Here is a 23,241-nt window from a genome sequence, read left to right as displayed (position 1 = left end):
TCTGCAGGCACACCCTTGGGGAATTATTCCCCTGGCTTCCCCCCACCACCTTCCTTTGCTTCCTGGCTACCATTATGTGAGCAGCTTTCCTCTGCCATGCTTTTCTCCCACGATGCTCTTCCTCATCTTGAGTCCAGAATTCTGGAGTCAACTGAACATGCACTGAACCTTTGAAATTGAGCTCAAAATAAACTTTTCTTCCTGTAAGTTGTTCTGGTCAGGTATTTTGGTCACAGAGATAAAAATCTAACTAATACTAGTAAAATGAACAACTGAGGAAACTTTTTTTTACACATCCCTGATTGTAAATGATGTTTTGACTACTATACTTTAAGAAGTACATAAAGGGAATAATCTTTAAAAATACCACCACCTTTATGATTTCATCATTCTGCATGGAGGAGAATGTGTATCATGTGGGTCAACACCACCCTTTCCCACAGATTCCCCCTGGAAGCACTCTAAGATAAATAAATGATTGGATATGTCCCATAACTTATAGTTTGGTGAGTAGTATAATCACTCAGACACATCTCAGAGGTGAAGCACTAGTCACCTCCTGCATACTCACACTAACTGACCTTGAAGACCCTCCTCAATATTCCAATACTACAAAGAGCTAAAAGGAGAAGATGGAAGTAGATATTTGCAGAATGTGATGAGTGCACTTAACATGGTAGTGCCTAGGGGGTGGGAGGAGGTTAAGGAGAGAGGGAAGGAGTGGTGGCGATGTTTGCATTGCTTGCTGCTTGCTCCACATGTAAAAATAGCTAGTTATGCCTTTGCATTCTAACTGTGGGTAGCATTTGTTCTGTGACCTTATATAAAATGTGGTTTTGTGGGTGTGACTTAGGGCTAGTACATGCCCCTATACTAGAAAGAGAATAGCAATATCTTCTAGCTAAGTAGTGAGAGACCACAACATAGAAATAGAATAGTAGTTGTGTATCTTCTTTGATTTGGAAAAGACAGAGTTGCTTTAGTTCAATCTCTCTTCTAATCCACAAGATTTTTAATAGAACTCTGGGGCCATTGATGATCTAGTCTATATTTCCAGTTATAGAGAAATCTCTCCTCTATAAAGCAGCAAATTCTTTAAACTAATGGTTGTTAAAATGCTCTTCACTTAATTTCTCTGAATTTTATCTTTTTATAGCTTATTGATTTTCCTTCCTTACAATACCCTACTTAATATTATCTGAGGATAGCTTCCCATCTCCCTAAGCCTTCTGTACAAAATGCTATATGCCTCCAGACCCTCAACCCTTCCAAATACATCATTATTTCCAAATTATTTCCCTGGTTGGAGACAGCTACAATTGTTTAAATTGCAATACTCTGAAATAGTCACACCTCCTCAAATATCTTTACTCAGTATAGGGTGCAATTCAGACAATCACCCTTGATTAGGGTGTTTTATTGGTCTCTCTGGTATCACTGCAACACTAGATTAACATTACCTGTTTACGTTAGTTTTCTCACATCCCATGTTTATGGACTTGTTTGTTTTCCAAACTTAGCTAGAGAGTTTCACATTTATCTCTGTAAAATGTTATCTGGTTGGTTTAGGACAATAATTCCAGGCTCTTACATAGTGTGATTCTCTCCAGAATGGACCTGTGGGCTTTATTTCTCCATATCAAGCCCAGTGGGAATGCAAAAAGCCATAAGCAAAAACAACAGGAGAAACGAGGCAGCCAAAATTCAGCATGAGCTGGCCATCCTCTGTGCTTATTCCTTGCTCCATTTCAGTTTACCCACTGTCTCCTTTTCTTAACCCTATGCTCATTCATCATTCTAGCTTCCTGTCAGCTCCAGTCTCATCTCTAGTTTTATCTTCTCAGCTTTTCTGCTTCACTGCCTCCCAAACCTAGGCCCAATTTATTGCTTGTCTCCCCTACCCTCTTCTGGCCTTGGGACCCTTTCCTTTGAACTAACCCTAAGAACTAACTCATGTATCAGCCCCATCACTTCCCTAGCTCTACTCCCTTCTTTCTATGACCCTGGTCAGAAAACTACCATCAAACTATAAATTACTAATTCTTCCAAGTTTGAGTTCATCAACAAAAGTTATATTTGTGTCTTTTATGTTGTCACCTAAAATGTTGATAAATAAATTGAACACTGAGTCAAGGATAATAAAACATCTGAACCATGTTCATTTTAGAGTTTCTGTCCTTAGTTTTCTATTTATTTTCTCTTAAGTTTAACAAATCTGATTTCTTGGATTTTAGACAGTTGTATTGACCATTATCATATTCGTTTGTATAAATTCAAATTTATCTTAAAATACTGAATAAAATTAAATTTCAGTCCTGAAGTTATAATGTTTCAAACACTTGGCCACATATTTCTAGTGGCTGTCATACAATATAGATATAGAACATGTTCGATATTAACAGAAATTTCCATTTGGCAGTGCTACTCTAGAATATACAGGGCTACTTCCATGTTCTCAAGATCTGGCAAATGGCTTCCCACATGCCCAGCAATCTGAACGACCTAGCTAGAAGTTTTGGAGCCTTTAATGACTTTAAACTTATAAATTATATAAGACCATTTCTTTTGCATGCTATCAGTCTTGTAGGGCAAGGCCTGATTCAATGTGGGAGGAAACCACATAAGGTGAATACCAGGATGCCTACCTAGTTCATTGGGGATTATATTGACGGTTTGTTATTGCATCATTAAAAACAGAAAATAAACCAATTTGTCATGGTACATTATTAGTAAGTCTCTGCTTGTTCATGGGAAATATCTTTCAGGAGCCATCTTCATAATATTCTGAGAGATCTTACCCTATAATTAACATAAAATGTATTAGTATATACTTTCTGGAATCTCTCATTTTTCCTGTTTTTAAAATTGAGATTTTGCTTACTTCTAAACTTGTGGCCCTTTGACTGTGCTTCAGAGACTACCAAAACAACCACATTTGCAGATTTTTAAAATTTTGTTACTGTAGTTTCAATTTTAAATCTGTCATTTTTCTGAGTCTACATATTTTCCCCTAAGCACAAGAGCTGTGTATTCCCTATGAATGCATTTTCCTCTCCAAACTTTGTATAGTGTCTCACAATAAAATTTATCTGTATATATATTCTCCTGTATTGAAGGATTTCTACTGAATGTGAGATGGATGGGATACTTCTGTATACATATGCATGCATGAATATATTATGATTTTAAGACACCTTAATTCTATTTTATTTGACAATTAATTCTATTGTATATGACTATGCCCAGAATTCACATATTTCTCTATTTAAATGTCCAAAATAGTTTACAAGGTTTATCTCACATAGTTTATAATTTTTAGGTCACTATCTTTTCCTTATTGCTCCGAATTAAATCCAGAGAGGCAACTTTTCTATTTCCTTTATCTTTTAATAAATGAAATTGTGAGTATGTAAATCTATGAACTTCTTATGTTTTACTTTTTTTCTTAGAAAAAAATTTAAGTGAATAATTTCAGGATGAATTAAATTTATATATTTTATTTGAGAAGAATTTGTTGATATACATTTTAAGTAGAAACTGTGAATGGCGTGGTCTAATTTTTGTTTTAAAAATTAAAACAGAAGGAAAGAACAAGGACTGAGAACTTTTCATCTGTGTGTTTACACAACAGTTGCAGCCATGGAGAACCATATAAAGATATACATCAAATTATTAATACTGATTATTTTGAGGAGTAGTGGTGGATATATATGATTGAATGGAGAATGTAAAGATTATTACCTTTGGCAACATTCACTTTTGACTTGTAACAATAAGCACATATTAATTGTATAAAATTTCTAATTTAATAATTTAAATCATTAAAATATATTATTATTACTATTTTCTCCCCTAAACTGTTATAATCTGGATTTAGGAAATTTTGTGACATATACTCATTAAAAATTACATCTGTTTCATCTCTCTTTTTATATCTTCAGTCAATAGGATATCCATCCTGCTCATGCGATGTATTCCTTTTTTACATAGAAAAGTAATTTCTTAAAGTTCAATGCTAATACTACTTCCTCTTATGAACTTCTATTCTTTTAGTAATCATATTATCTAGTTTTGCATTTCCAGTTGCAACTGTTAGTTTTTCAAGCTTCAGTGATATTATGGAGATTTCACACACAGACACTCATGCACACACACATACTTCTCAAGTTCACTGTGTTCTCTTTATGTTGTATATTCAGGGCTAAATCCAAGTTTTGTTGAGTTTAAAGCATTTATAATTTAGGAAGCCCACTTCTTAGAAAAAAGAATATTAAATTATTTATTCAGAAGTACTAGGGCCATTTCTAAGGCCTTAGAATTGCAGGTGAGAGGAACTGAAACTTAAGATTCATTACTGTCACAGTAAATGTGTTCCCATGTACTTCTGTGTCAAGCGATGGTGGATGGATGGATATCCTAAATTTGCTGAGCTGGAAAGTCAAGAACAAATTATTATAGCCTCTAAAGGGAGAAAAATCTAAGGAAAAAAAAGAAAGCCTCAAAACCAACTTCAGAAATCTATCTGACTTTTTGTTTTAATTTCCCCTTTTTAGTTCTCTTTATAAAACAATTGCCTTTTTTAGAGTGGCATTCCAGTTTTCAATAGCTACGAGACCTGTGTTCTTCTAGGATCAAATTTCCAGGGCCCCATTTTAGAAACAAGCATAGCTTGAATCATACCGAGCTTAAGAGCATTCCATGACAAGCAAACAGAAGCTTTTCAAACTATGGTCAGAAGTCATATTTCATGACCTTTATCCTGAGAAACATTAGGTAGAGGAGAGGCACATAGGAAATATCAAAAAGTAGTGGCAATAAGAGTGTTAGGAACTATGGTAGAAATCCTACAGTTGCAAAAGTGTCTCAATAATGAAAGAAAATGTCAAGAAAGGCCTTTAGCCAAGTGGTTCCCAAAGAAGGTTCCTCCGTTTAGTGACTTCTTGAGGCTCTTTCAAATATATAGGCTCCCTCAGCCACTTACAAGTATATTAGAAAATATTGAACCTGGAATGTTTGGAATCACAGATATGTGAACACTCTTTTCAGGAAGATTACCATATAACATTTTTCACTGTTCCTACCCAGTGTTGTAGACAGAAAATTAGTAGTAACAGAAGTTTGTGAGACATTGATTCATTTTCACATGTGAGGTATCAGAGAAGAGGAAATCCAACAAGTGATGGAAATTTTGTGTACAGTAGTCTTTCTTGATCCATAGATTTGCTTTCCACAGTTTCAGTTACCCACAGTGAACCATGATCTAAAATATTAAGTGGAAAATTCCAGATATAAACAATTCATGAGTTTTAAATAATTTCCATTGCAGTATATTGTTAGACTTGTTCTGTTTCATTGTTAGTTATTGTTGTTAGTCTCTTACCACATCTAATTTATCAACTAACTATATCTTTGGTATATATGTACAGGAAAAAAAACTCACATATATATATGTGGGGGGGATTTCAATACTATACTTGGTATCAGACATCCACTGGGGACCTTGGAAGTTATTCTTTGAAAATAAGGAGGAGGCTATTATGCTTGAAAAATTTAATAAAGAATTTTGTGAGATTCAATCTTTAAATACACATCTATTAACATATATTACAAATCCTAAATGTGTATGTGAGAAAACAAAGAAGAAAAAACAAAAAACAACCAGGAATCTTTTGAATCTATATTTTTCATGATACACATGTCTTCGTAGTATAATTTCTCCAGAGTGTGGTGATTAGCCGCTTATAAGAAAAGATGAAAACATAGCTCTTTGTGTATAAAGATGGAAGTACTGATTTCAAAGTTGCTTTTCCAGTAAAAGGCACACTGATGGGCAAGAGGGTAGGTGTTATCGAGGAGCAAAGAATAGAGAGATGCACACTGGTCCCCTGGGGAATCAAACCCATGCCATTGACACCATGTTTACAGTACTCCTACCAACTGAGCTAACTGGCTGTAACTTTGCCATTTAGTATCTCAGGTCTGTTAAGCACCATTGCTCACAAACACAGCCTCCTTCAAGTCCTCACTGAGTAAGGTTTGTTCCCAGTCAAAAAATCTCTCTGAAAGAAATAGGAATGGAATTTTATGTTTTTAAAGTATTGAAAGTGCTGCGGTTTTTTTGTTCTAAAAGATTCTTAAGCTTGAAATCCATGATTTTCTCCTGTGAGGTGATTCACTTGGTGATCTCTGCTCAGGAAGTCATTGGCTACTCTTAGGTAATGACTGGGTTCCATTTCTTTTTATAAAGTCCATGTTATTTCTGTTAGGAGGGCTTGAGGGCTGAAACCGGGAAGGGGGAACTGGATAGCTTAGGGGCCTAACTAATGTCATCTGATCTCTCCTACCCTGAGGCTTTTTGAATTTGGCTCCTCTTCACACAGTCTCAAAATATGCACAGGTCCTTCAACAGTCATTGACAAGTGGGCTTTGGAGTCAGACTGCCTGAGTTGGAAGCCAGAATCCTCTAATTACTAGCTGTGAAGCTTTAGGGAAACTACTTCATCTCTCTGAGTCTTGCCTATGCAACAACTAGGCTAATAATTAATAACCAGGAATTTTTAAGAAAATTAAATGAGAATATATGCAAATCACTTAGTCTGGAACATACAGTAAGCATTCAATAAACTGTAGCTATTAAAAATAAAAAAGATCAAAAGTTAGAGTCCAGGGCTGTAAGATAACCGAATGCAGTGGAAGAGAAAGGGGTAGAAAAATATGGGATGCATAATGCTGCCAGAGAGATCATTTGTGGTTAAAACACAATCTGACAAATTCCTGGACCCTGTACAGACTAGGATTATTTTTGTGGAGTTTGATATCAGGAAAGAAAAAAGAGGGTCATTCAGGAGAGGGGAGGGGAGATGCTGATTATGGGGTGAGGGGAGGAGAAGTCCTAAGTTGTAAAGTAAGTTCCCTATTTCAGGGTTGTACTTTAATCTGAGCCTCACGCTTAGGGGCCATCTATTTGCCTTCTGGTCTGCTATCCCTGCTGACCTTTCGCAAGTAAGCCACAAAAATTCCCATAACGCCAGCTTACAAGGCAAAGTTTCCATGTTCTTCCATGCCTCCTTTTTTTCTTGAAAATAACTTTAAAAATGTATGTTCTTTGTCACGTTCTGGTCAAACACCTAGCTTCCCTTCCCCCTACCCAGGGGGGTCTCTCCCGGTAATGTGACTAATCCCTATGGAGTCATGAAGCCGCTAGCCTCCCACTGAGGCTTACAACTAGAGAGCCCAGTGATCTAACCTGGATTCTTTTGCATGGTCTGGACTTGCCCCCTTAGACAGGCTAAAACAGTCTGCCATGGGGACCACGGGGCATTTCCCCACACCTTACACGCAGGAAACCACATTGTTATAAAGGTGATTTTGTGAACGCTTCTTTTCTTTAGTGAAGATTCTCTTTAGAGTTTCTTTAAATTCATTTATTGGCTTGGTGACTATTTCTAAAAACTAGACGTGTATATAAAAGTGCATCTTTCTATTAACTGGTTCACTTGCCCTTCTCTAGCTATGAAATGCTAATTTTCATACTGACATTAGAGCAGATCCATAAGAACTTTACTAATCACCAAGGAATTCTTAAACTGTTTTAAAGGACAAGATTTGTGTGGTGTGTGGTGGAGTTATCAAGATGTGAATTCTTGGAAAATGTAATTTCTGTAATAGTAAATATCACATTTGAAATTAACAAGAAAATTCGATCCAGGACACCTAGGTTTGTTTTTGGGGGGGAGGTGGTGGTTGGCTTTCTCCGCACCCGTTAACAGATAATTTTCTTAAGCGAGACCGGGTTCCTCAGGCAGACTGTGACCATTACGCAGCTCACGGAGACTCCGAGGTTTAGGAATGTAAAGAGGTCAAACTCAGGCAGTGAAATAGACACGAAAAAAATAAAACCCACTAACGCTTAAGATAATAATTACAAAAGTTAGAAGAGTGAGTCAGAAATGGTGAGCGCGAAATCAGTGGCAAGAATTATTCGTATAAAACTTCTTAGAGAAGGTTAAAAAATAATTTAAAAAGAAACGGCAATAAACACCCCTCACATCGCGTTCCGACCAAGCGTTAGGATAAGCGCGATGCAGTCTGTGAGCTCCCGGAAAAGTAAGCGGCTTCGGGATATTTTCTAACGTGCTCTTTGCAGTGCAAGAAGAGCTTAGAATGTGGTTTGTTTTTCCGCACTGACTCCCTTTACCATAAAGGCTTCAAGGGGCGCCAAACTTAAGGCTAAATCGTTTTTGTCCGATTCTTTTAAACCTTCTGTCAGCCCTACCTGAGCTTTGGCTGGGGTGGGCGGGGAGCAGAGGCGAGCAGCATGAGCGCGGGGAAAGGTTTTGCACTGAATGTTCGAATGAATGAAACCCGGCCCGAACGCTAGAAACTGGGAAGCAGGCAGGAACTTTCGCAGCGAAATGCGAATGCCGCGTCTGTAAATTTAGGACCCAGGGCGGCCCGGGCTGCAGAGACTGTCAGTCTCTCTTTACCCTAAGCACCTGTGAACAGGTGCTGTTCCGAGTGAACGACCCGGGCCTAGTACCAACTAGCCCCCGGGCCAGAGGAGATGTGGCCCGCCTCGAGGAAAGTTTCTAGCGTCTCTGTCCGTTCTGCGCAACCCTCTGCTAGTGGCTTCGAAGGCCGAGCTGTGGCAGCCCTAGGGCTCCACTCCTCCGCTCAAACAAGGGCTTGCCTAGGTTTGATCCCTAATCTAGTGGCAAGTCTTTTCCTTCTCTAACTTGATGAGTTTTTGCAATAAATGGATCAGTAAAATCAGAGGAGCAGAAACAGAAAATAGACTAGTAGAAAAGTCACAAGACAAGTGTTTCTTGGGGAGACGAGGGCTGTTTGGACTGTGGCAGAGCAGTGGGGCCCAGACTGGGAGCGGCGCAGAGCGGGACCGGTTTTCCGGGGCTGGCAGCTGCCTAGAAAAAGTTTCCTGTGGAACGCTCTCCAGCGGGGGCGGGAGCGGCGGGCACAGAAGTGGACCTGGGAGGGGGCGAGAGGGCGGGGGCGGGGTGAAGGCCGAGAAAGGCCAGCTAGCAAACCGTTATAGTCCTTCAGCACCTCCCTTGGCTAGTGGCCCCCCTAGCCTGCCTCCCCGCTGCGAGGCTGCCCACCTGGCGACGTGACGCTGCACCAATCCCCTTCGAGCTGCTCCCGGGCCCCTTCTCCTTGCACCGCCCCCCTCCTCACCCTGAAAGAGGCGCACCCTGCTGGGGCAGACACTGCGCTCTGGCTGCGGAGCACCCCTCTAGCTTCTTCTCCAGGACCAACGCTCAAACTCTTCTCTTGCCTTAACCAAACTTGCTTTCCCGCCTCTCAAACTTCAGCTTCCCTCCACTCGCAGCTCTTTGCCCTCCACTTTCCCCTCCTCTATCTCCCACTCCACAAACCCGATCCCCACTCCTTTCTCCCGCCCTCTCCCTTCCCCTCTCCTCCCTTCAACTTCTCGTCAGTTTCCACTGACTCCCCTCGCGCTCCCAAGTCTGTCGCCCGCTCCTGTTCCTCTGGAAGCCATGGCAGGACCTGGGGGTTGGAGGGACAAGGAGGTCACAGATCTGGGCCACTTGCCGGTAAGTGGAGGACGCCTGTCACCCACCAAGTACTCTATTTCTGCAAGTTCTGAGCACAAGGGAAAGAGCAGCCTCACTGGAGCAGGAGTCGGCCAGGACTTCGACTGGACAGCAGGCGCGGGAGTGGACCTGGGAAACTGGCAGGAGGAATATATACCCCCTGAGCACCCGGGACCGCGTCAAGCTCCACCAAAAAGCAAAGGGAAAGGGGGGGCGGTGGGGCAGAAAAGGTGGCAGTGGTCCCTAAACAGTGGTACATTTTCTAAAGGTAGCCTGCTTTGTCTAGCGGTGCTTGGGTACCTGTCCCAGCGGAACTCCAGGAAAGGCCAAAAAGTGCGAAGTCGCTTGACTTCCTAAGAGCACTCCTTCCTCTTAACAGGCTGCCCCAGTCTTTTTCTTCTTTTGCCAGCGGAGATGCCTGTTCGTAGGGTGACCTTTACTTTTAGGTGACTAACTTCTCTCACTTTCTAATAGTTTCTAAAACTTTATTCTCGCCAGGACAATGTTCCCGATTTAGTGTTGCGGGAGGGAAAAGAACTCGACGCCACTTGGGAGAGAAGTTTATTCTGCACATCCCCATTTTTAAAAAATTGTATTATGCTCCATAGCTAACCAGACTTAGCTTTTTCTCGTGATTTTCATATGCGGGTTATCTTTTTGCCCACACTTCTAATTGATTGGTGAGCTATTATCGCCACTGTTATTAGCAGACTTATTATTTTAGCAGTCTCGTTTATTTCATTGGCATCTGGTTTCTGGCTGATATTGGATCCCACCCAAATCCGTTTTTCAAGTTCCCTTTTTAGATTGGCATTTCACTTGCACCCTCTCTTGAATGCAAAGGGCCCCTGGCCTCTCAGAAAGGGAAATAAGCAGGCACTGTGCTGGAATGATCCCCAGGCATCTGTAGTTCGGGGCAGTGGCCTGCTTGCTTTGGGAAAAGCTAAATATTAACCTTGAGGTTATAAGACTATTCAAAGTCTCTTTGCCTTAATTTTATTTATATTTGGCATTTAAAGATTGTGTTCATAACAATGGCAGATACCCGACCCCCGCAAAATATGTGGCATTCCCTAAACTTCACCATATATTTTATACAAGAATGTTGTGTCTGGGGAGGGAGGCAATATACATGAGTAACGTTTTAGCAAATTGTTCAGTCATTGACAAAACAAACCTCAAAACAAACATTTTGAATTACAAATATTAGAATTGCAATTATTGTTGCAGCCTCATAAAATATTACCATAGAACTTTTTTTCGCCCCACATGCACCTGAAATTCCTTCTTTACAATGTGCACATAAGATTTCTGGAATGTGGCAGCCTTAATTGGTGGCTTATTTTCTGAATAGAATTTTCATATTCAGATAAAGATTCACTTCCAATGGAGCATCACACTTCTCCAACGTTCTGTGTATGGTGGGGGAAGAGAGAGAGAAGAAAAAGCAAAGTAGAGCAGACATGTGAAACCACACATGGACAAACTGAAATAAACTCCTTTCTAAAAATGACTAAAGAGAGGAATGGGAAAGGCCTCATAGAAATGATCAGGCAGGGAATTCCACATCCAAAGAGAAAAAGAAGTAAAAATATTATTGCCACAAAACATGGGGGGAAATAGCCTAGACTAACTGACCTGGTCATGGCCCTGGGACATAATAATTTGTGAGAGTCCAGGAAATATTCAGAAAGACTGCAATCTTCATATTGGTGGAGTATGACTTTTCTGAAGGTTAGGAAGGGGTGGTAATGTGTGGGGAGGGGATCAAATGAGATTGATTTGTAATGTAGGGGGAGTAGGGAGTACTAGACACAAAACCTTAGGGCACCAATGCTTGGTCCCATTTTATAAATCTCATGAAAATCTCAAAAAAAGCCCTCAATTTCTCAAAATTTTTAAATTTATAAATTTTATAAGGAACCATGTTGTCCACTCTGAGCAAATTATACATGACTTTTTCCTCTCCCCAAATACCCATATCCAAACTCTAAGGGATATGTAGTGTAAGAGCAACATACACTTCAGAATTTCCTTTATGTCACATTTTTAGATATTTGGAAGTTATCGTTGCTTTGGTGACTAAGTTATATGCTGATGATTTGGGAATTTTTTTTTACATTTGACTTATTTCCTGACCCTTTAAAGAAGTAAAAATAAATGAAGAGAAGAAAGGTTATCTAAATAATTTGTGTGGAAGTTTGCATTTTGCATTTTGATGCAAAGGAGAGACGATGAAGCAAGCAAAGAAACCTGCATATGGTGGTATCGCTCACAATAATTATCCTCAATAGGACAAATGTGAAGGTCAGAACATTAGCATCTGCCAATATCAAGTAATACAGTTTGGCAACAGCCAGATAATGAGGGGAGGTTCAGATCTTGGCCTGGCAAATTGATCAAAAATTATCCTGCAGCATACAGAAATATAATTAAATATTGGTCTAGTTTAAGGTTCATACATTATATGCTCTGCTGCTGGCCAGATAAATGACCACAAGGGGAAACAAAAACCTTGAGGGAGAACAGGCTTGCTGTGTGAACTGAGATTTAAAGAAAGTGGTTTGTGGAAAGTTTCTGGTATTTTTATTACTAGATAATATTTGCAAATTCATACATTAAACAGGAGTGAAAGTTGGGGAAGCAGGAAAGGAGAAAATTATACAATATTTACAATTAAGAGTTTTAATATATAATTATAAAATTTTTTGTATAATACTCTCAAGTCATAAGAGGGTTAATACTAATATCAGTGAACAATAGGTCAATTCTGTCATGCTTATATAATTAATGGGTTGCTGTAATTGTTCCTGATTTCCTACTCAACAAATGTTCCTTATAGGTAGAAAAAATAGAAAGTGCAGAAATTTGCAGCTTGTGGTTCCTTTTCGAAAAGAAGATCATTGCAAAGCCTTTTGATTTTATATTTTCTTTATGTGTGTTTGTTTGTGTGTATTTTTTCACCTTTCCCATCAGCAATACCTGGTGTGTGTGTGTGTGTGTGTGTGTGTGTGTGATTATTTTCCCCCTTAGTATGCCTGTGTCACTCAATACTTGGGACTGGAAACTATTTCTTCATCTCCAAATCTGGCATGTCTTTCACTATGATTGTCCCCTTTGCCTTCTGTGCCCAGTATGGTAATAACATTCCTCAGGGCTGTGGCCTTGGTATTTGACACTGCCATGTGTAGTCCTAATCTATATTGGGGTCAGGATTAGACAGGCCTTGAGGATGATAGTGGCAGAGGTGATCTGAAATAGTACATGATCCAAAACTATATTTGAATTACATTAGGTTTATATTTAAATATGACTGCCAACTCTCCCATTCCCTACCACCCAGAACAAACTTGCTTTCCATGTACAGTCATGAGAAAGTTCCAACTTCACAAAGTCCTTTAGCTCCTGTTTGGAAGCAGTTTAACTTTCAAGTCTACAAGGATTAAAATATTTATCTTCCATTACATATTAGAGCATCACCTTTGTTTGAGATTGTACTTCAATCTATTTTCTCAGTCTTTTCCCCATTTTCTAAAGATGTGTTTTTCATGTTAGTACACAAAAACAGTAGAGAGGAATCATCTGGGCATCTTGGAGTCCATCCTAGGAAATTCTTATTTCAAAATTCAGTGTTAGGCCCAATGAATCTGTACTATTAACAGAACTCTCCAGATGATTCTTATGGAGAGGGGGTCTATGCAAGACACAGTTTGAGAAGCACTCATCTATAGGAAGAGATTTCCTTTTTAAACATTCCTCTTGAATTGTGAAGTAAATTCCTTGAACTGTCCCTGAATGTCATTTTAACATGTTTTGTATCATTGCCGCCATATTTAGTTTTTTTTTCTTAAACTCTTCATAAAATCACTGTTTCCAATTTTTAAAACAAGAGAAGAAAATTTCTGCTATGTCATTCTAGGTACTGCACAATCTCTTTCCTTCCTTTTGTTTTCTGATTACTGGGTCACTCTCTCATACTCCTTTTTTACTATCCTAAATTTAAAATTCCTTACTTATTTGGGTGACCATTTATTGGTTCCTAATTCTTCTTTAATCTCTGCCATGTTCGGTTTTGTGGATCAAACTGCTTTGATGGTATCTCCCTTGACTGGTAAATACTGCCTTCTAGTGGTTCTTTTTCTTCCAGTTACCCCCACCCTTATTAAAATTAGTCATCAAGGTGCGCATTCCTTCTCCTCTCCCCTTGAATTGAGAAGATAGACGGGATTTTCCAAAATTTTGAATTTCAGGGAACAGTCATACTTGGACTTTTAAATTGCAGAGGCTAATATAGACAGGTAGAAAATATCACAAAAATATTTGTCTAAAATTTTTTAGTTCCAAATATTTTAAAACTATGATTTTTAGTAATTTCCCTTACAGGGAAGCTTTACAGATTACCCAAATGGAACACAAAGCCTACTGAAACTCCGAATAATCTCCAAATTGATATAGCAGTCATAGATATATCTTTCCTATTCTGACTTTCTTATCTCAGTGTGGCAGGGCAGAGGAAAGGTTCGAATAATATGGAAATGCCTGTGATGTGGACCTCATAATTTCACAATGATCAAAAAGAGAGATTATTTTCAATGCTTCCTTCCTTGGGAGCCCAGAATAAACTTGCTCTGACAAAGTGGAAAATATGATATAAGAAATTGGATATTATTAACTTAGTAATCGGCACAGTTCTTCCCACTTTTTTCCAATTTGACAGCTATTTTGCCTTGACAGATAGTAGCTTCAAGATGGAAAATAAAAATAATACATAAAATGAATGAAAACAATATAGTCTTTCAATATATGAGTACTAAGCTGAGCTGCTTTTAAAAGCAGGACATTTTTTGAAATAATGTTTTATTCAGTGTGAGCATGAATACAACAAAGATGGTTTGGTTATTTGTGAACAGGAAACAGTTTCCTGACAACACAGATATGGAGAAAATAAGGCCTCTATAAATCCATAGGCATTTTATTATTCCAGTACATTTCCTTGGATTCTCTTTAAAGTAATTACACACTGAGTACAAATTGAAGTATAAGGTGCATATGTTATTGAAGGGAAGAAACAGGATTAAAGAAGTTTAACTGTGCTCAGAGATTCAGAAATAAAAGTTGTATACACAAAACCACAATTCTCTAATAGATGGTATCTTTTTCAGCTAAAGTGCAGCCTTAATTATAACAAATAATGGTTTACCTATAGGAATCAGTTAACATGTATGAATCTTCTGAAAGTCACCATGGTTGTTCTTCAAAACTACTAATGTCTAAAAATACATTCTTTAATAATGTCCTTCAATAAAATAAGCTAAAGTGATAAAGTATCTAAGCTGGTCGTTTAATAATTTCTTTATTGCCTGACTTTCACCGGTAAGTCTTGCAATGAATTATAGCAAAAATGATAAGCATAATATCAAGGGCACTATAAAAATCTATATTTACGTCTCGATACCTAAATAATGTCATCCTAAGAAACTATCATTTTCATTGGGAATATACTCCCCTATTTGCTTATACTTATAACTCTATTTTGATATTAATTTTGATGATGATTTTGAGAAAGTAGGCTGCTGCTTTAAAAATGACCATATTAATCCAGTGGAAATATCTGGATTTTAGAATGGTAGAAACTGATTACTTTTTTTATAGAATTTTAGAGCTTGGAAATCACCTAACACAACACCTTCATGTTATATGAATGGAAACTGAATTCCAGAGAGAATAAATAACTTACCCAGAGTGATGGAGTTAATGGCAGAGCTGGGGTTAAAACTCAAATCTTCTGACTCTCCATCCAGTTGAATATTTGTTGACTGAAGTAATTTCAGAGCTGTGTCATTTTCCTATGACAATTTTGCTAGATGACACAAACTTCGGGCAAATATTAAGAAGTCTGCAATTTCATTCGTATATGTTGCATATATTCAATAGTTTATCTGTTTAATTTGCTTTTGTCATAGTGATAAAAATGTTTATTAATGGGATTAAATATTTGTGTTCTTTAAGTAAGTAGAATATCCAAGAACTTGTCAAAGTTTCTATGTACATGTTTCTATGTATAATAGATATACCATTCTTTGTATAAGCTGGCCTCTACTCATGTCTCATTTAAATATTAAAATAGACTGGTAGTCTTAGAATTCAAACAGTAAAAATTCAAAAAGCACTGTTTTGTGGAAAACAAACAAGGGATACCTATACTTACAGGTAAATAAATAGTGCTTGAAGATGAATAGGGTAGCCTTAGGATTCTTTCCATGAATATGTTTTGTTTCCTATGATGTCATATTAAGCTTGAATCTCAGAAAATATCAACTTGTGTCATAAAAAGGCATTTAGCTGATGTAAAGATTAATATTTAAAAACAAAACCAATAATATTTATTTTTTTAGGTGCTCTTCTTTTGTTGTCATTATCTTGCTTTGTTATTCACATATAAATAGGATATTTCTATCTTAAGAGTTATTGTAGGGAATGTAAATCAAACCTCATTGAGATTTCAACTCATTGCAGTTAGAATGGCAATCACTGAGAATAAAAATAATAATAAATGCTGGTAAGAATGAGGGGAGAAAGGTACACTCATACATTGTCGGTGGCACTACAGATTAGTACAACCACTTTGGAAAGCAATATGGAGATTCCTCAAAACACAAGGAATAGAACTACCATATTACTCAGCTATCCCACTTCTTGGTAAATATCCAAAAGATCTAAAATCAGCATACTATAATGATACAGGCACATCAATGTTTAAAGCACCAAAATGCACAATAGCCAAGGTGCCTGTCAACAGATATAGATATAGATATATACACACACAATGGTGTTTTACTGAGCTATAAATAAATATGAAATTATGGCTTGAGCCAATAAATGGATGTAGAGCATCATGCTAGGTGAAATAAGCCAGATCCAGAAATTCAAGTGTAGAATGTTATCTGTCATGTATAGAAGCTAGAGCAAAATAAGGGGAAAAGGAAGGGATTCCATGAATATAAAGCTCAGTGGAGTAGAGGAAGGGAAGGAGGATAGGAAAAGCGAGGAAATGTGGAATGAAATTGACAAAATTTTGCTATGTACATATATGAATATACCACAGTTAACTTCACCTTTATCTATGAAGGACCATTTAAGAGCAATAAATAGCTAGAAGGAGGAGCAGTAGAGGAAGGGGAATCCAGGGAGGGAGGAGGGGTGTAAAAGAGGATGATAAATGGGGGACTGAAGGGGAGCAAATTATATTCATGCATATATGTCAATGTCAAGTTGAACCCCAATGTTATGTATAATTTTAATGCACTTAATAAAACATTATTAAAGAGTTATAATATAAATAAGTCATGTAGACTTTGGATCCAATATCTAATGCTTTTGCTATATGTTAAACTTTTTGCCTATCTGGTTAGCACTCAAAAACGGATACTAACTGATTACTTCAATAGCAAGTAAGTCAATTTATTTCTATTTTGAATTACCTGTCCAATTGCATCATGAATGTTCCTCAACTTCACATAATTGTATGCATTTAACGTTTTATTATAATTAAACACACAATTACTTAAGGCTCATGCCACTGTTTCTCTTTTATAAATGATTAGTATCTATCCAAAATATTATGACATGCCTACTTTTTGGTAAATGACACTTAGGTTCTTCAAATGTAAGTTTTAAAAGAATAAATTAGGTAGATTGGAATTTTCTCAAGAACATTAACATCTTTTTTTCTATCTTTGCTTTTATCAGGATCCAACTGGAATATTCTCACTAGATAAAACCATTGGCCTTGGTACTTATGGAAGAATCTACTTGGTAAGTGAGATTAGATTATGTACTACACATCATTTTATAATAACAAAAATAATTATGAATTGAACCCTCACACTGCAAGTCAAACAATGTAAAAACATGACATTTCACTGTGAGAGATGAATCAAAGTAAGATAGCTTAATGACATCTGTAAAACTTATTGTTTAATGTTACTAAAGAGATGAATTAGTGATTCTACCTCACAAAATGGATGGATTAGTAAATCTATCTTGAAGCAACAAATGCAACACATATTCTAAAAATTATTAGCAGAAAATTAATAAAATTGCTAATGCAAAGGGGAACTTATTCAAATGAGATGTACCCAAATAATATTACTTTTTATATTATAATTGAATGTGTCATTCTAATTATCCACATTCAACTTTAAACTGAATATTTTATAAAAAGGAAAGTTTTTATAAAATTCTCTATCACACTGCATACATGAGTGTGCATATGTGTGTGTGTAATAAAGTTTGCTGAAGAATCTAACAAGAAAAATCCTGCATTCATTTAATGATTACAAATTAAGTCCCAATTATGGCACTCCATTAACCTCCAGGGATAAAGCACTCAACAAAATAGACTGAGATTCTTGCCTTTCCCAGGCTTATGATCGAGAAACGTATGTGTGTATGTGTGTAGAGGGGTTGGGGAAATCCACATAAGTAAGCACACACAAAAAATAAAGAAAAACCGTGTAATTTCAATTGTAATATATTATACGTAAGAAAATTGCTAGCAACATAAAAGCATAGAAGTGGGCCTGGGGCCTTTATTTATATTGGAGTGTCAATGTTGATCTCCCAACGCTTGGAAATTGACAGTTGTTACTGGAAGGATAAATATGAGCTAGGTAACCAAGAAAAGGCATTGTTGTAGAGGATAATGTTAATGCATTCTAGGTAGAGGCAGGGGAAGACTTAAGCGTTGCCATGGTGTTGAGAGTGCATTGGAAGTCCTACCACTTTGGATTATAGGAAATAGGGACAGTGCCAGTATTCATGACAAGATTTTCCAAGTACTCTTCCCACACTCTCTAATTATGAGAAATTAATATTTTTCTCAATCTTGTACACTGAATAAGGTTCTATATGAATGCAATGTTCTTTTCCAGGTCTGCTCCTCCAAAACAAAATTATTGTCTCTAAGCTGATCATCATGACAGACCCTGTATATGTGGGTTGTGTACACATACGCAGTCCTAGGGGAAGGGGCTGCTCTCTAATTCAGACAGTGGCACCCTCTACTTACTGAGACTTGCACCTCTGAGAACGCATTTTCCCAGAAAGGGCTTCTTTTCTAACTCATCTACTCATTTGGGAGAGGATGACACTTCTTACATATTGCAAAAAAGCAACCATAGCATAGAATTTGAGTATTACAAATAGCCTGTGGACAGGTCCTACATGCAGAAAGAACCTTGGTGAGTATAAGGAACAGAGAATGCCAGTATTTTATAACAAAAGATTTTTAAGCCATTTTGACCTTAGCTATTTATGGAACTAATAATCTATAGACAGTGATATGATTCAGATTCAAATATATTATTTATGCTATCTAAATTGCATCCTATACTGAATAGTTAGTTAAAATTTGTGTGATCTTGATCAGTTTTGCCGCCTAATTAATAGAAAATTACACCTTATGCATAGACAGAAGGAATAGCTCTTCTTTATGACACATTTACAATTTCCTGGCTTTATATGTATTTTAATTCCTGAGAGGGGTGTGTGTGTGTGTGTGTGTGTGTGTGTGTGTGTGTGTGTGTGTGTATGCGCCTGTGTGGGTGTATACATATTTCTTTTGACTCAAAGATTGGACCCTTCTCTACCATCAAATATTAGAAGTAATATCAAAAATAAGGTAAGAAACAAAGGTAAGATTAGACAACACAGGGGGATAGCTTCTCATCATTATTCATCAGAACTCTGATGCCATGCCAAGAAGTCAAGACGATAAGCAGGTAAGTTGTGCATGACAATTTCCTGTTTTAACACATATTGAGTATAGTATATATTTGGTAACATTTACTGAAGTTCTATGAGTTTAAACTAACACATATAGCCATGTAACTACTAATAGCAATATTAATTTAATGACAGCCTACCTTCAAGGGATGTTCAACCACTTCACTGTGTGATATCCCAGCTGATGTGGTATCGTTATTATTGTCATATACTTTTGCTTTCACATAAACCTACAATAATACTACACTTTTCCTGTATTTACTATGTTTACTTATGTTTACTTTTCCCACTATACACACTACTATTTTATTTAGATGGCAATTAAAATAAACAAGTCTTTCATATTAATTTTTAGTTTAGCCATTTCTGAAATTTTCATTTCTTTATGTTGGTCCAAGTTTTTATCTGGTATGAAGAACTTACACCTGAAGAATTTCCTGTAATGTTTATTATAGCTCAGGGCTTCTGATAATACAATCTCTGACTTGGCATGGAAAATATATATTTCTCATGCATTTATGAAAGACATTTACACTGGGTATAGGAGTCTGGCTTGACATTTTTTTCAGCATGTAAAGGTGACATTCCAATGTCATTTGACTTATATAGTTTCTGAAGTTTGCTGTAATTCTTTTTTGCATCTTTGTATTTTTTCTCTAGCAGTCTTTAAGACTTTCCTCTGTTTTTCAAAAATTTAAATTTGAAATTTATTGTATATTATTTTTTGTGTGCATGTGTGTTTTGATGGGTATTTATCAGAGATGAGATTTAGAGATCTTCAGTGTTCTCTGAACTTCTTGGATACACGACTTGAAATATTTCGTCATTTTGTGGAAATTTTTGACCTTTTTCTCTTCAGATATTTCTTCTGCCCTGTTCTCTTTCTGTTTTTTAAATCCAATTTTATATGTGATAGTACATTTAATATTACCCACAGCTCTTAGTTGCTCAGTTTTTATGTGTGGGTGGGTGTGGCTGTTGGTGTTTTCATTCTCTTTCGTTTTTTGTTCCTGTTTGGATCACTTTTTTCCCTGTCTTCACTTTCATTGATTCCTTTCTCAGCTCTTTTAAGTCTAAAGACTAAAAGAGGCATTCTTCAGTTCTATCACTTTCTTTTTATTGTTAGCATTTCTAGTTAAGATTTTTTAGTTTACATGTTTGCTGAAGTCCCCTATTTGTTAATGCATGTTTTCCATATTTTTCACAAAAACTTTCCTTGTATCAATCATAGTTTTGTTAAGTTTTGTGAACTTTTGCCCCCTCTTTTACACATCTCAAAATTTCTGTGTAAATGTCAGACATACTATATAGATCAGTATAGATTGGAGTAAATATTATTTGTGCCTTGAAGTGTGCACACTTGTTCAACTAAGTTGTTAATGTTAAAGTTGAGTCAATCCACAGGAAATAAACTGTTTGGGTTATGTCATTGCTGTGGTTGCCCTCAGTTTACTACCAGTTTCAGACTCCTCTGTTACCTTGTGCTTAGTGTGGGAGTGAGTTTCATGGAGGGTCTTTTCTCAGTATACATGATCTACCTTCAACTTCAGACCTTCCCTGTCCACATGGGCCTCAAAGAGATTCTCTCTCCATGCTCTTGCCCTTTCCTAGTGGTATGGTGCTATTGTTTCTTACTAAGTGCTTGTTAGTCTGGTGGTGTGAAGCAGGGAGGAATTTTCTGCTTTCCTTAATTAACCTGTCTTGCAGATCTTGTGACTCTGGGTCATGGGAATGGGGCTTTCTTAGTTACCCCAACCCCCTTAGTGGTAGGCCACACTACTAATCATTTTGGCTCAGGACTAATTATTTCCTTCCTCCCAAAGTAAAAGACATTATGTTTTTAACTTTCCCCATTTGCAATAGATCTTCTGTACCCTGGAAGAATAGGGTTTGTTGTCTTTTCCCTACAGCTTTAGAATTTTTTATTCCTTATAAGAAGAGGAACTGAGTTCTAGCCTTTCCCACTGTGGTGGTCTTTCTTTACCAGGTCTGTTCCATAAATCCATGCAGAAAAGCCTGAGTGAGGGTGTGTTTGTGTGTGTGTGTGTGTGTGTGTGTGTGTGTGTGTAAATTTCTATTGTGTTTGCGGCACAGTACTAGAGGTTGAGTACTAGAGGTTGAATCCAGAGGTGTTCGATCACTGAGCCTCATTTATTTTGAGACAGGGTCTTTTCTATGTTGCTTAGGGCCATGCTAAATTGCTGAGGCTGGCATTGAACATGTGATCTTCCTGTCTCAGCCTCATCTGGCTGTTTTTTTCTACTCTATATTGTACTTTTGTGCAAGCCCACACTTTGTCTTTAGCATTTCATTAAAGAATAGTTGAATTCTTTATACCTGCTTCTATGGTGATCCTGTCATCTTGCAGCCACAGGTGAGCTAGTGCTCATGTCCCATCTCTCCTTGTAGGCACTTGTCTTACTTCAGACTTAACTTAGGCTAGTTTGGTTGCCTTGAGACTTCTTTCTGGATTTAAGAAAAGTTGTGATTTTTAATATTATTTGGCTTTTTCATGTTGTTAGGTTAGGATGGACATGTTTTCCAGATTTCACATCCTCATCAGAAGTCAGAAATCCATGTAAATTCTTTAGGGCTGAATCTTCATGAAGTATTTGCCAAATGCTAGGTCATGTGCATATTCATAATTCCTAAGAATTTAATGTGAACCTATTCAGATTCAGAAATAGAGAACATTCTTTACCATCAGATTTTCAAGGTAGAAACCTGTGTTACAGAAAATAGTTGATTTCACCTTTATTTACACCACAAAGATTCTCCCTGTCACTCACTGACTTGACATCCCTTTTTCCTATCCCAAATTAATTTTCTTCTGCAAAATATTTGGGAATGGTGTCACTGTATATTGATACCACCCTCATGTAAAACAACCTAGAATATATACTAAACACTTTCAAATGTTCATCCTCTCTACATCAAAAATTCCACTTTTGGAAATGTATGATAACCATCTAAGATATAGTAAAAGCATGTAGATACACATTGCAACAGAATGGTAGCATATTGTCGTGAAAAGGTCCTGCTTTGACAAAGGCAGATCTAATTCAGTGCTTATTTGGTCATTAATGAGCTATGACCTTGAGCAAGTTACTTAATCTCTAAGTACAAATTTCCTTATTTATAAGATGGAGCTAATAATAATTACCTTGCAAGCTTTGATAAAATCTAGAAACAATATGTATAAAATGTTTGATCTATGGTAAATTTATGTTAAAAGGCTGTCAGTACTATTATTACAGTTGCTATTATTTTAAAAAAGAAAAATTCAGTAACACGCTAAATAAAAAAAAAAAACAAACGGTGTGACTGCATCATGTACAACTAGAAAAATGAGAAGTTGTGCTCCATTGGTGTACAATGAGTTGAAAAGCCTTCTGCTGTCATGTATAAGTAATTAGGACAAATTTAAAAAATGATTAAAAAACCCAAATGGAAATGGATTACCTTGTGCCCAGTCAATATATCATTTTCCTTTAATGCAGTGTTTATTAAAATATAGTAATATAGAATCATGATTAAGATACTTATTCCTTATTATACATACATCCTGATTATGATTATGTTTAAACATGCAGATAAAATGGTGAATTAAGTATTTAATATCAAGTCATTGGGTGCTTCTATTTCTTTTTTATTTTTTTAAATTTAGTATTAGAGGTTGAATCCAGAGGTGTTCGATCACTGAGCCTCATTTATTTTGAGACAGGGTCTTTCTATGTTGCTTAGGGCCATGCTAAATTGCTGAGGCTGGCATTGAACATGTGATCTTCCTGTCTCAGCCAAATCTGGCTGTTTTTTCTACTCTATATTTTTACTAGCCTATATTTTATATTATATATGTAAATATTACTTAAAGAATATTCAC

The 23,241-nt window shown here is 36.9% G+C and overlaps 1 protein-coding gene and 1 long non-coding RNA gene across 13 annotated transcripts in view; one reads left to right on the top strand and one right to left on the bottom strand.

The window, feature by feature from the left end:
- The window catches only part of LOC306651963, a 318,748-nt gene that overhangs the window by 137,802 nt on the left and 157,705 nt on the right, over positions 1-23,241 (bottom strand). For 7 of the 10 annotated variants that reach the window (XR_013761263.1, XR_013761264.1, XR_013761265.1 and 4 more), the window contains one exon: positions 15,310-15,432. The exons of 1 other annotated variant lie outside the window; for it this stretch is intronic. This is a non-coding gene — a long non-coding RNA (uncharacterized lncRNA). Of the gene's footprint in view, positions 1-1,032; positions 5,261-9,618; positions 10,985-15,309; positions 15,433-23,241 lie in introns of those variants that run through there. 2 more of the 10 variants (XR_013761271.1, XR_013761272.1) reach the window with 2 other exon arrangements.
- Positions 8,021-23,241, top strand: part of NRK (Nik related kinase) — a 128,996-nt gene continuing 113,775 nt past the window's right edge. The window contains exons 1-2 of one of the 3 annotated variants that reach the window (XM_079124950.1): positions 8,021-9,572; positions 17,322-17,387. In XM_079124950.1, the coding sequence (XP_078981076.1) occupies positions 9,516-9,572; positions 17,322-17,387 (123 nt within the window). In that variant the 5' untranslated portion in view covers positions 8,021-9,515. The remainder of the gene's footprint in view (positions 9,573-17,321; positions 17,388-23,241) is intronic. The other 2 variants (XM_079124948.1, XM_079124949.1) reach the window with 2 other exon arrangements.

Source organism: Sciurus vulgaris (assembly GCF_902686455.1).
Source record: "Sciurus vulgaris genome assembly, chromosome: X".
Classification (NCBI taxonomy): Eukaryota; Metazoa; Chordata; class Mammalia; order Rodentia; family Sciuridae; genus Sciurus; species Sciurus vulgaris.
The sequence above is the reverse complement of the archived record's forward strand: the minus strand, read 5'-3'. Positions and strand labels throughout refer to the sequence as shown.